The 13,348-nt window shown below is 33.0% G+C and overlaps 2 protein-coding genes across 6 annotated transcripts; both read left to right on the top strand.

The window, feature by feature from the left end:
• Positions 1 to 342: 342 nt before the first annotated feature.
• On the top strand, positions 343 to 4,439 carry LOC107961628 (fatty-acid-binding protein 2). Of its 4 annotated transcripts, none has more exons than XR_005928507.1 (11): positions 343 to 539; positions 1,097 to 1,734; positions 1,841 to 2,060; positions 2,491 to 2,566; positions 2,673 to 2,775; positions 3,011 to 3,079; positions 3,284 to 3,320; positions 3,434 to 3,508; positions 3,594 to 3,715; positions 3,832 to 3,876; positions 3,994 to 4,130. XR_005928507.1 is itself a non-coding variant. In XM_016897681.2 (11 exons), exons 2-11 carry the CDS (start codon positions 1,211 to 1,213, stop codon positions 4,089 to 4,091), a joined length of 1,299 nt encoding a protein of 432 aa, XP_016753170.1. In that variant the 5' UTR covers positions 343 to 539; positions 1,097 to 1,210; the 3' UTR covers positions 4,092 to 4,439. The 4 variants fall into 4 exon arrangements, 3 of the variants coding, with proteins under 3 accessions (XP_016753170.1, XP_016753172.1, XP_016753171.1); XM_016897681.2 differs by having other exon boundaries at positions 3,594 to 3,645; positions 3,994 to 4,439; XM_016897683.2 differs by having other exon boundaries at positions 3,594 to 3,645; positions 3,832 to 3,917.
• A 648-nt stretch (positions 4,440 to 5,087) lies between these two features.
• Positions 5,088 to 7,488, top strand: LOC107961627 (endoglucanase 16-like). Of its 2 annotated transcripts, NM_001327712.1 has the most exon segments (7): positions 5,345 to 5,560; positions 5,649 to 5,861; positions 5,956 to 6,156; positions 6,223 to 6,300; positions 6,373 to 6,522; positions 6,609 to 6,881; positions 6,958 to 7,290. In NM_001327712.1, coding segments are annotated over 7 exon segments (1,464 nt in total).
• Positions 7,489 to 13,348: the final 5,860 nt, after the last annotated feature.

The raw sequence follows: 13,348 nt of genomic DNA, 5'->3' as shown, positions 1-13,348 counted from the left end.
AATAAAATATTAAAACAAAAACCTACATATAACATTTACCCCCACTTAAAACCTTTAATATTGCGTTATCTAACATTACTAAAACGAAATAATATCTAAAAATGAAATCTATGCATAGTTGGTGAACTTTATTTGTTTAAATAATATCTAAAAAAGAAAAGGGTTAATTGCAATACTAGAAACATTAGAGTTGGAACCCTCACTAGTTAATTAATTGAGTGGGAAATTGTTACAATATAAAGTGGGGGCCAAACCGTCACCGTCACCAAAAAGTTCAAAATAAAGAAATAAAATTTTTATTAATTTTCCACTTTTGTCCTTCCCATAGCTTTGAATCACTGTGACTTCGTTTTCTTCACCTTTTGCCTATTTTTTTCCCCTTAACACAGCATATTCCTTTCTCTCTCCCATCAAATAAAAACCTCCTTGAAAAACTAACGAAAGAAATTTTTTTTTTTGGAAAAAATAACCCTAATTTCCGTCTCCCTAATCTGAATCTCTTGATCTCCACATGCAATTTTCTTTCCTTGTGATTTAAGGTGCGTTCTTCAGGTATCATTTTCTTTGCATTTTCGGTTTTCTTTTTTATGAAATTTTTGATCCAAAAGAAAAAAAAAAGAAGTTTGTTAAATTTTGCAGTTTTCAACTTTTTTTTTCTTTTCACCTATTTTTCTCGAAAATTTTGTTGATGTTTCCTGTAAAGAATTTATTTAGAATTATTTACCTTTTATTTTATTTTTTGGTTGCATTTGATGAATTTCTTGTTAGCATTGCTTCTGGTGATTACCTTCCTTATTTTACGGCTATATTTTTTTTTGCTCATTTTCTAGGAACAAAGATTACTTCTATTAATTATAAAAAGGAAAAATATTACCTTTCATTGTACTGAATGTTAAATGAATTGATTTATTCATTTTTATTCAAAAATACATTGTTGGTTCCTTTGGCTTCTCAATTATTTATGCTTAGGTTTTGTACGTTTTTACTATTATTATTATTCTTCTCATCAAAGGGTAATTCTATTTACTAAATGCTTCCTTGTTCTTAATGGATCATAATTGAATTCTAATTGGATCATCATTTTCTTTCTCTGAAGGTCCTTTTTTCTCTAAGGGTGGTAAACTTTACCACCCAATTTGCTCAGTTCAGAAAAAAAAAGGAAAAAAAAGGTTAAGATTTCTGGATTGGGCATATAGCTGAAGTCCAAAGTATGCGGAATACTTGGTTGTTTTTCATGGATTTAGATGGAGGAGGGTCTCCATATATTTTTCCCTTGGAGCCCTTTGTTTCTTATGGTTTTGGAGCTCACTTGTTTTCGCAGTTTAGTTCGTTTCTTGACAGCTCTTTGTACCATTCTAAACATTTGTATGTACCTGGTAGTCTCACATTTCGAGAAGCTTTTAGTTGTATGTCGAAGTTTACAGGGGCTATACTGTTTTGGTTCTCTAGTATGTCAACTTCGAAGTTGAGTAGGGATATATCATCTGGTAATCAATGTGGTTTGGAATCTAGGAGTTGTGAATCTTCAGCTCTGGTTAAGCACCTATTTTCTTGTAAGAATAATCTTGCTGGATGTCGGTTTGCCTCTGATTCAAGAGGCCTATTTGGCACCCCTCTTGTTTTTGGTAAAATTTCGAGTTTTGCAATGAGAAGCTTCTTTGGAGAAGCAGAAGCACTCCGACACATTCCTTTGCTATCATTAGCTGCAGCTTTGATACCACCATTAGACAACTTGTAAGGTTTTTTATCTCACAAATTACATTGTCTTTGACCTTTCTTTGTTGTGTTTGTCTGTTCACATGGTTTTCTTTGATTGAGCTGTTTGATTTAATGTGATCAGATCTTCAAAGGTACTAGCTGTTCCACTTGATAACACTGAACTTCAAATGCAAGAACTCATGGATCGAAGGCCTTGTGAAGTCGGTCAAGGATGTGGCAGTCTATCTTTTCTAGATTTGAACCGAAGACGACTTGCTATTGAACCCAGAACTGGCATTGAGTTCCCAACTATATTGGATAACATGTTAGATACACAGAATAATTCTAGTTTAGCTTCCGAGGTAAAACATTGTGGACATTGCTGCTGCTAGTCTGACATTCCGTAACCCACTCTGTATCAATCATCTGTGATATGCTTTTTTTTTTCTGTTTCTCTTGCATCAGTTAAGCAGCCTATTTATATTTTAATATATTCACAATGTAGGTTTATGTGCTCTCTGGAAACTTATTTCTTTTTTAAAATGCTCTTAGCCATTTGCTTTCCATGGTTGCTTAGATGCATTATGGACACCTTTGTTGAAAATTTAAACCAACCAATTTTAAAGTTTCCATAGGTTGGCCATGGAATTTGAATCACAAAACATCATTAGGTCAAGCTTGAATAGTCACACTGGGGACTTGCATCACTTTAACATGATCTGGTCATTCTTTACATGTTGGCGGTTCTTGTTTCTTTTTACAATAACTTAGACCATGTCTCTATGCTTTTAGGTGCTTGTTGGTACTGGATCAAGAACCATGAAGATCATCAAAATTAAGTCTCTGAAGGTGTATGCATTTGGTTTTTGTAAGTGCTTGTGGATTTTGCTTCATTCCTCCTACCTTGTGTTATTAATGACGTGCTTTTCCTAGTGCTTCAACTACTTATTCTTGATTTTCCTTTCCCCTTATAGATATTCATCCATACTCTGTTTGCAAGAAATTGGGTGCAAAGTATGCCTCTATTCCAGTGGATGAACTGAACAAACACAATGACTTTTATCAGGATCTTCTTAGGTACTTAAGAATTTCCATGCTCAAGACAGTTTGTTTAGAAGTTTAACTGCTCCAAAATGCCAATCAAGGCTCTATTGAGGACTTGGAACATTCATAAACTGTGTGTTCAACTTCAAAGCCATGAGTTGGCATGGATTTCAAGCTCAGTCTTGTTTTCTTGTTCCCTTTTTGTCTATGCAGACTGAAGTCTTTTCTTTGCCTATTTTCTTATGGTGCTTTTTCTATATGTGTGTAGCGAGGATATTGGTATGACTGTAAGGCTAGTTGTTAACTGCAATGGGATGAAAGTCAATACAGTAAGAGAGTAAGTTCTTTTTCTCCATTTCTTTCACCTTTGAAGATTTTGTCAACTTAATACTCATAATTGCATGCCACTCACTTGGAAACTGCTTTATGCGAGAACAATAGATTGATTAGGTTCAAGGCTCTTGTGGTAAGACATACAAGTGTCTATCATTAATTTTCAGTTTGATGAGTGACTTAATGACTTTTGTTGTGTATGTTGCAGTGCATTTGAAAAATCTCTTCGTGCTCGTTTAGTAAAGGTAAGCAATTGAAGTTGGTGCATTTTAATCCTCCCTTCTACTATCTTCTTTCCTCTTTTATTTGCCTTCACGGACGTGCTGGACTTTTAACAAACTTCTTAACTTACTACCAGACAAATCCCAACACTGATTATCGCTGCCTCAGTACATTTGGTTCCTACTTCACTCAAGATATTCCATTGCCTGCAGTTAATTTCCTTCATCTTTCATATATCTTTGTTCTATTTGATCTAATGCAGCAGCAAGTCAACTTAACCCTACTGGATATTGCAGGGAACAATAATTGACTTTCAGCGGACAGCTGATGGACAACTAATTACCAAAAGTAGGTTTCTTTCTTGTTCTATTTAATCCCTTCTCCAACAGTAACAACTTCAATGAGATAATTTTCTGAGGTAGTTTGTTTCATGGAAAATGAGTTAGACAAAGTCGGTATTTTCATTTAGGGAAAATATTGTATTAAGTATATATATTACATTCATCTTATAGTGAAAAATATATATTTGTGCAGTCGGAGGTAACCAGATTGGAGCAGTCCATAGCAAGGACTTATGCAGTGAGTAAACCCTTTGGCCTAGCGTTCCTTGACACTTAGAAGTGTGTTGATTAGCATTTTTCTCCACACTACAATTAACTGCTAAAGGTGGGGTTTCTAATATTTGCTATATGCCAGGGGCTTTCTTTGACATGTACATCGGCGATTTCCCGGTGTCGGAGCAAACGAAAGAAGACATTGGCCGGAATGTGGCAAACATTATAAGGAGATGCTGAAGTGGCTTGTTTTCCGTCACCATTTTCTCAATTTTTAAATGAGCAAATGGCTAGTGGCATGAGGAGCTCAAAATCTTTTATGGATGTTTACACGGTACTTTAGAGGAAGTGGCTGATGAACACAACCAATGGGACAACCAGAAACTCAAATGTTCTATGGTTTTTGTTAGGGTAGTTTTAATTATTTCTACATTCTTTGTAGATTTGGGGATAATCATCGGTTAAAAGTGATGTCCCTATTATATATTGTCATCATTTTTTTTACTGCACGTAACGTTGTTATGTTTCTTGAGAGAACCATTAATTACTTTATCAAAACCAAATCAAATAGATAATTAAGAGGAAAAATGTTGCAGTTTATGTTTATTATACATATACATATACGTATGCAGACGCATATGCATATATACATATACAGATTGAGGATGTCAAGATCAAAACAGAAGTGGTAAAATCAGGACTTTGATTTCAAATGTGGCCCTAAAAGCTAAGATATATCATGAAGGGTTTTATCTATTTCACTCGCCTTTAAGAATCCATCAATATACTGAACTACTTTTGCGAAGGATGGATGTTAATTTTCCGTCTACATTTCCAGATACTTCTTTTCACGGGAAAAGCAAAGTACTTCTTGACATCATTTCCAACAATCTTCACCCTTCATATATATAAACCATCAAGTATACCAATTTCCAGTCAATTTCATAGCCAATGTGAAATTGGTCAAATTTCCCTTATTCGAACCATACCAAGCAAATAATAAGTCACAAAATTTCATTATTTTTTTACTCATAGTAACATAACATCACAATGTTATTTGTTATGAGCATTTGGAATGAAAAGCACTAAAGACATTACACGGGTTTTGGTCTAAAAGAGCCACAAAATCCAATCCAATTTTAAACATTATGAAAAAAGGGTTTTTATTTTTATTTTTTTACAGGTAAAAGAATGAGAGGTGGAGCTATGAGGCAGGAGCAACCCCTCTTAATCTACCAAACAAATCACATCCTAATTTCTGAACACTAGATATTGCTTATAATTATTATTATTATTATCAAAAGTACAGTGATCATGTTTAGTGTGCCTAAATACGGGTGAACCATCTTCCCCTCCGCACATCAATTTAACCTTCACATTTTGGCTCACTATATCCAATCCCTTCCCTTCCATCATCAAAAACCCAAAGTTGTGAATCAGAATTCTCACACCCTAAACCATTAGTCCCCTGTTTTAGATATTCAATTGTTTTCATGGGAATGACAAGACCATCTGCAGCAGCTCTTGTGGCATGGTTGGCTGTTTTGCTAGGGTATGTAGTGGTTGTTAATGGTGATAATTTTAACTACAAGGAAGCTCTCACCAAGTCGCTCATTTTCTTGGAAGCACAAAGGTCAGGGAAACTCCCTCCCAATCATAGAGTAGCCTGGAGAGGTGATTCTTGTCTCAATGATGGCAAAGAAGCAAATGTGATGTACCCTCTTTTTTCCCTTTTTGCCTTCCATCTTAATTTGCATGCATCTTGATTATGATAGCTAGGTGTTTGAATTCATTCAGATGGACCTCGTTGGAGGATATTATGATGCTGGTGACAATGTGAAGTATGGGTTACCAATGGCCTTCACAGTCACCACCTTGGCATGGTCTGCAATTGTTTACAATTCCGAATTAAAATCCGCCGGTGAGTTAGGAAATACTCAAGCTGCCATTCGATGGGGAACTGATTATTTCCTGAAAGCCGCTTGTAAACGTAACAAATTGTACGTGCAGGTAAAGTGATTAAACAACATACCAATTGTTTATTTATTTGTATCATACAGATGACTGCATTGTTTGATGATTTGTTTTTGTTTCTAAAAAAAAGGTTGGTGACCCTGAAAAAGAACATCAATGTTGGGTAAGACCAGAGAACATGAAGCACCCAAGACCTGTTTTGGAAATCAATGAGAAGGCACCTGGAACCGAGATTGCAGCTGAAACTTCAGCCGCATTGGCTGCTTCTTCTATAGTCTTTAGACGCATTGATCGTCCCTATGCACGTCGTCTCCTTAACAAAGCCAAAATGGTACCTACATATGCTGTTTTAATTGTAAGTTTTAGACATGTTTGGTTATGCCTTTGTTGTTGGCAGCTTTTCAAATTTGCTGGAGAACACAAGGGATCTTTCGATGGAGAATGCCCCTTCTATTGCTCTTTCTCTGGCTATCATGTAAGCTAATTAAGTGTTTAGAGACATTTAAGGGTTTAGAGATTGATGTTGAATTGATGGGGGGTGGTGCAGGATGAGTTGTTATGGGCGGCAGCATGGCTATACAGTGCCACACGCGACCGCACTTATTTCAAGTATGTCACGGAAGAAGCACTTCATGCAGTTGTGGATGAGTTCAACTGGGACCTCAAGTATGCTGGTGTCCAAATCCTCCTTTCTAAGGTCTCTCTCTTTCTTGTAACTATATACATTATTCTTCCATTTTATATGTTCGAATAATCTCACCATTAATTATGTACAAAATGCAGTCTTTCTTTCAAGGTGGCCGTGATATGCAGGCCTACAAGGAGCATGCTGACAGTTTTATTTGTTCAGCCCTTCCTCAAAGTCCTTACCACAAAATTCCCATGACTCCAGCTGGTCTGGTTCATTTGAGAGATGGAGCCAACCTTCAATATGCTACTGGAATTTCTTTCCTCTTCAGTATCTATGGCGATTTGCTTCAAAGGTTCAACCAAAAGGTCCAATGTGGAGACAAACGTTTTGACTCTACTCACCTCTTGGCTTTTGCAAAGCAGCAGGTACATGATTTTCCAATTCAATCGGATAGGGATGAGAAGGTGTAGTAGTTAAAAGATTTGATTGGAAACATTGCAGATGGACTACATATTAGGTCAAAACCCACAAGGAAGATCGTACATGGTTGGGTTTGGGAAGAATCCACCAAAACAAGCGCACCACCGGGGTGCCTCAATCCCATTATCGGATGCCAATTCAGAGGTGAACTGCCCCATGAGTTTTGTTCGTTGGTACAACAAAAATACACCCAATCCAAATGAGTTAACCGGCGCCATCCTAGGTGGACCTGACAACCATGACAAGTTCAACGATGAACGCTGGTCATCCGTCTACACCGAGCCATGCACTTACATTAATTCTCTAGCAGTTGGGGCCTTGGCCAAGCTCACCCGCCCACTGCCTGTTAAATAACTCATTAGTTTTGCTTTTATTTTCCCACATGAATTTTGCCAAATTTTTAGCATGTACATACACTTGTCATAAAGTATATATACAAAGTAGCTGCAACAGAATAAGGATACTGCGCAGATGTTCAAAATGTAAAGTTTTGAACATAGATGTAATTTTTGTAAAAAGAAAACAAGTAATTGAGTTAAATTTTGAGTGGTATATATGTGAGTCATATAAATTAAATCCAACTACACCTTGCTATGCAATCCAATGCTATAAAACACAGATAATCAAATTCAATACCAAAATTACACAAATACATGACTCATCCACTGAAATTCCATTTCTTTAAAGTAGGTTCACACAATCCCAAAGACTCAATTAACTCTCTGCTCATTATCCCACTTCCTCCAATCTTCATTTTCTCCTTTATTCTTTCCCCCTCCCTCTATTCCTCATCCTCTTCAGTCACGGTGGGGGATTTTTTATTTTATTAAATTTATTATCATATTTTTTTAAAGTATTTTAAAATTTTATATATCATTATTTCTTTCCAACAATTTTTTTATTTTTTAAATTTTTTATTATGTTTTTTTTAAATATTTATGTATTTTTTTTATATATTTCTTTGAATTTTTTACAACTAAGATCAAATTGAGATCATTTCTAAATTTTGAGGATTAATTTTTTAAAATTATGACAAATTGATATATGTAAAAAGTTTGAGGGATAAATTTTCTATTATATTGATTCTTTTAACTGCCAGGTTAGCTTGCCATATGTGATTTTAATGAGAGTGGCTAAAATGACTGAACTATGTGACGTGAGTGCTTAAATTGCAAATTTTTTATTTAAGGTGCCTAAATGAAAATTTTTTTATACTTGGGTGACTATCTATGTTATTTATCCTATTTAATATAGGCATAATGACTTATTTAGCCCTCTAACTTTACAAAAAAATGTCATTTTTGCTCTCAATTTAATTTTTCGTCCTTTTTAGCTCTTAAACTTGCGTTTTTTGTCAAATCACCCAAAAATGAATGAAAAAGTTAATGTTTTTTAACTTTGTTGACGTTGCAGACACGTGGATTGCCACTTGGATGAAATGTCAACATTTAATTACTTTTTTAAAATTCTAAAAACGACTTTTAAAATTAAATCATTAAAAATTCTAAAAATATATATCTTTAAATTTTAAAAAATTAATTAAATGTTAATGTATCATCTACGTGGCAATACACGTGTATGCCACACGTCAGCAAAGTAAATAAACTTTAAAATTTTCATTTATTTTAGGATAATTTGACAAAAAATATAAGTTTAAATGTTAAAAATGACAAAAAATTAAATGAATAGTTAAAATAACTTTTCTTTTAATAAAGTTGGAGGGCGAAAAATAATATATGAAATTAATGAATATTACTATTCATTGACACTTTTTTAAAAATGAAAAACTTTTTTGTGAATTAATTCTACTCACTAGTAAATATTAAAATTCAAATATATGAAAAGAACTTTTATCTACAATAGGTAAATTATTAAATTAAAACATGCATCAAAGAGAATAAATTGGTACAATTGAGCTTTTTTCTCCAAATGGAAGAAGGAAATATTATTGCCAATCGCCAATCTTAATGCATAACTTTAATCCCTTGCACTGTTTTATTAGGAAGAAATAATATTAAAGAAGTCTTTTTAACTCTTTAGCTTTGTTTTTTTTTGGGAAACTCTTTTACTTTATTTCTTTTATAAACTATCTACTTGGTCACTAATTTTTAAGGTAATTTTATTTTGGTCATTAAAAAATATTTTTGTAATTTCATTACTCAACTGTTAGGAAGTTTTTATTTTAGTCACTCATGGGTTAAATCTTTAATGATGTCTTATACACACCAAATTATATCCACATTACATATTCATTTTGGTCACCAAAAATAATCTTTTTATAAGTCTTGGTCAAGGTAAAAAAAAAAGGATTAAAGTGAAAAAACGATAAAAACTAATATAATGCATTAAAAATTTAACAATTTGTACTTGTTTATCCCATTCCCAAAATTCTAAACTTTTTTTTCAATATTAAAATTTTAAATTTCAAAACATCAAGATCAATTAAGTCACTTGTTGAACCATTAAAGTTGATCCAAGATGATGAATGACAATCTAATGCTCAAACATTCAAAAGTTGTAATTTGGATATATTTAGAACTTCCAGCCAGAACACTTCTAAGTGTTTCGACCATATCTCGACCTCCATGACTCTGTTTTCGTTGTACTTTATATCATCAAAAAGGGAGTTTGAAGATCTATTCAAATATTGGAACACTAATGCCAAAATACATCAAGAAAAAATCCAAAAGGAAAGAGAAAGTTACAAGTTTCGCATTGATGGAAAATTTTAATGCATTTTCGTATTTTGGGTCATATCTTCTAACATACTTGGAGTTTGGAGTTGAAATTTTTACAATGAATGTACAAGATGCAGATCTTCAAATTTTTTATTTTACTTTTCCAATTTGGAGTTGTTAACTTGGACAAAAGAAGTTATTAAATAACATGTGAAAAATGGTTTTGAAAGATGACAAAAAAATGAGCCTAACAATTTATTACTAGCAAGACCTTTGCATTGTAATTTTTCAATTCCCAACCTTTTATAAATAGCCTTTAGTTTTAGAATAGGAGGTATCTTGGAGTTGAGATCAATATAATTTTCTTGTTAGTGTTTATTTGTTTCTTTATCCTTGTAAATTCTCAAGTTTCTTATATATAATGTCTTTTTCATCTAAGTTTAAGTTGTTTAATTTTGTTATTTTATTCTAAATTTTCAACGTTGAGGTGAAAGGGTGAAACTCTTAGCAAACATTAAGGTAAATTCTACACTCATCATTTAAGCAAAAATTAATTATCAGTCACTTGTCATAAACATATTTGTAAAGTAAGAGTTTTGAATTGTTATAGACAATAGATGACACAATGAATGCTTGGATAAATTAACCTTGGTTTGTTGTAGACATATAAAAATTGACATAATAAATATTTGAAATATTTTTTATAAGTTTTGAAGTTATCAACTGATTATAATATCATATGTTATATTTTTGAATTGAACTTAAATAGTTGAACTGTAACACCCCTCACTCGTCTTCATTGCTGGAACTAGAGTATGGATGCTACAGTAATTAACAGAACTAAAACATGTGAAATCAATTCAAAAATCCAATAAAATCATGCTTTATTTCTTAAACATACAAACAAACATGGTTATCATACAATTTCGAACTTAAATAGAACTTACAGAAGCTCTAAAATTGAATTAGAATAAAAAAGGGACTTAATTAAAAACTTAGCAAAAAGTGGGGAATAATCATAAAATAGTGTTACACGACTGTGTGGTTAGGCCATGTGATAGGCTGAGACCGTGTGGAGCTAGATAACATAGTCGTGTGAAATTGAAGCTGTGTATAACAGGGTCACACGATCGTGTCACTAGACCATGTAACAAACTGTAGTCGTGTGGACCTATTGGTAAAGTTTTACAAACATTCACACGGTTGTGTAGTCAGGCTGTGTGAGAGACTGTCATCGTGTATACTCAAAATCACCCTGAACAAAAAAAAAAGCACACTACCATGTCACTTACCCGTGTGTCATACATGACCGTGTGTTAGCCCGTGGGTGCCAAAATGTACCTTGTATAACAAGTTATAAAATGAATTGTCTACTTAAATGTAAAGAATTCCATTAACCATTCATTTAACCAATTCAAAACACAGCAAAAGCATATCAAAATATTTCATTTTCCTAGTTCTAACCAATATGCCATAAGGCACTATCACTAACAACATTAAATGCTAAAATTAAACTTCATTTCCTACCAAGCTAGAATCAAGCAATTCACATGCCTAACATGCCATCCAACATCAATTTCCAAACATCATAAGTATGTCACAAAGCCAATCTATTAACATACTATTTGACAACAAGTACCAACTCACTTATTCAACTAAAACATCCCATAATCAACAATCAAGATAGTATACCGTATCCATCAACCATTAACCATTAACCAAGTACCAAAATAGCCATATATACATTTGACACTCAACCATTTCACATACCATGCTTGTATTTTCCTAAAAACAACTTCAAACCATTGTTCCATCACATAACAATTTCAACCATGATTAAACACAACATTATATTAATAAGTCCACATATTTTATGAAATCCCAAAACACACTTTACATATACCAAACACTTAATATACACTTTAACTCCTAATACATGCCACATAATTGAAATAAAATGTTTCCAAAATCTACCAAAAGGTGGCTAGATAGTGTGATCTTCAAGTTGATTTGATCGCTAGGTTCCGCAGTACAACAACTACAGGAAAATAGGAAAACAAAGTAGAGTAACCTTCAATTGAGCTTAGTAAGTTCATTGGCCGAAAATGATATAACATACCTTATAATCAAAGTTTAAATAACAAAACAATTAACTAACATTTAACCCAGTCACCACAACCATATCAAAAGGTGAGCTCATTACATACATGCCATATAACCTTCCAATTAAACAAGTTGATTCAATACCAAGTAATGATATAATATCCATAAGCAAGAACACATTTTCAAGTTATTTATCCAGACTTTATCACCATACATCAATACTAGTCATTATATCATTTAACAATCACGATTCAACTCAATGAACTAATATGAACAGATACAATACGCGATTATCCACTCAAAAACACGTCGGAATGCTCAAATGAGTTAATCCAACCAAGAATACGCTTGGACACCAAGTGCCAAGCCTGTAGGCTTCACATCCTCCCTTAGAAATATGTCTAAATCACTGTAAATATAACTTGGTAATCCGCAACAAATTTTCGATTCGGTATATTTAATGTATAATAAAATATCATCTGTCATCATCTCGACTCATATCAATCCTGTACAGTGCACAGAATAATCTATTGGTATGCTAGTTGTATCCTATCCTATGTTCATCCATGCTTGGTACATATAATAATATAACACTGTCAATTAAATCCATTTTCTCACCTTGTACCAATTTGTAACAATTTATATATATTCAAACATACCCACAATGCACAAATCAATATAAACATTATAAATCACACAAGACTATACCGTGTGAACTTGCGAAGGGCAACAACAAAGATAGGAGTGTCAAAGACTAATATGAAATTTTCTCTTTTCCTCGATCATCTATCAATTCTTGATCTATACAGTAATTTATTTCAATTTATCAGTCCAAATTACCTTACAAAATTTAATTTAATGTATATGACTTCCTATTAACATTTTTCACAAATTCTCTAATATTTTTCATTTTATTCAATTTAGTCCTTAAAACTGAAACAAGCTTATTTTTCACAAATAAGCCTAAAACCATGATGCCGAATTCATTTCCATCCCTCTACAGCTCATAAGTAATGAAATTTACAAGAAATTCATACCAAATTTAACATATTATCTTTTTAGTCCCTAAACTAAAAAACTATCCAAATTTATTTTACAAAATAGTCCTATTTCAACACCAAGCTTCAAACTCAACCATTAACACCCAAAAAGCTTTAAAAACAACAATGGTAACTTTTCAAAACTTTGACAGAATTATAAAATAGTCCCTAGGCTAGCTAGATTAAGCTACAACAATCTCGAAAACATAAAATTTATGAAAAATAGACCCAAATAGGACTTACATGCAAATGGCTGAACCTTTGAAGCATTCAAACATCGCTTCCAAGCTATGTTACTATAGCTTTTAACATTCTGTCAAATTGGGTTCGATACCTAAGCCAAGGGTACCAAACCTTAGGCACTTGAGTCAACATTTTTTGCCCTTTAGAAGTTGAGTACCAATACTCTCTGTAACGACTCGATTTCCAATTGTGTCTAAAAATTCGATTTTGGGACCCTTTTTCCATAGATATTAAATAGACATATGTACGGAGTTATTGTATTGATGAGTTAAATTTTGGTTAAGTGGTTTAGCCAAAATTGTGAGTAATTAAGGCTCAGGGATTAAATTGTAAAAAATTAATTACTAT

This window comes from Gossypium hirsutum, chromosome A06 (genome assembly GCF_007990345.1).
Source record: "Gossypium hirsutum isolate 1008001.06 chromosome A06, Gossypium_hirsutum_v2.1, whole genome shotgun sequence".
NCBI lineage: Eukaryota > Viridiplantae > Streptophyta > Magnoliopsida > Malvales > Malvaceae > Gossypium > Gossypium hirsutum.
This window is presented reverse-complemented; position numbering and strand designations above follow the sequence as displayed.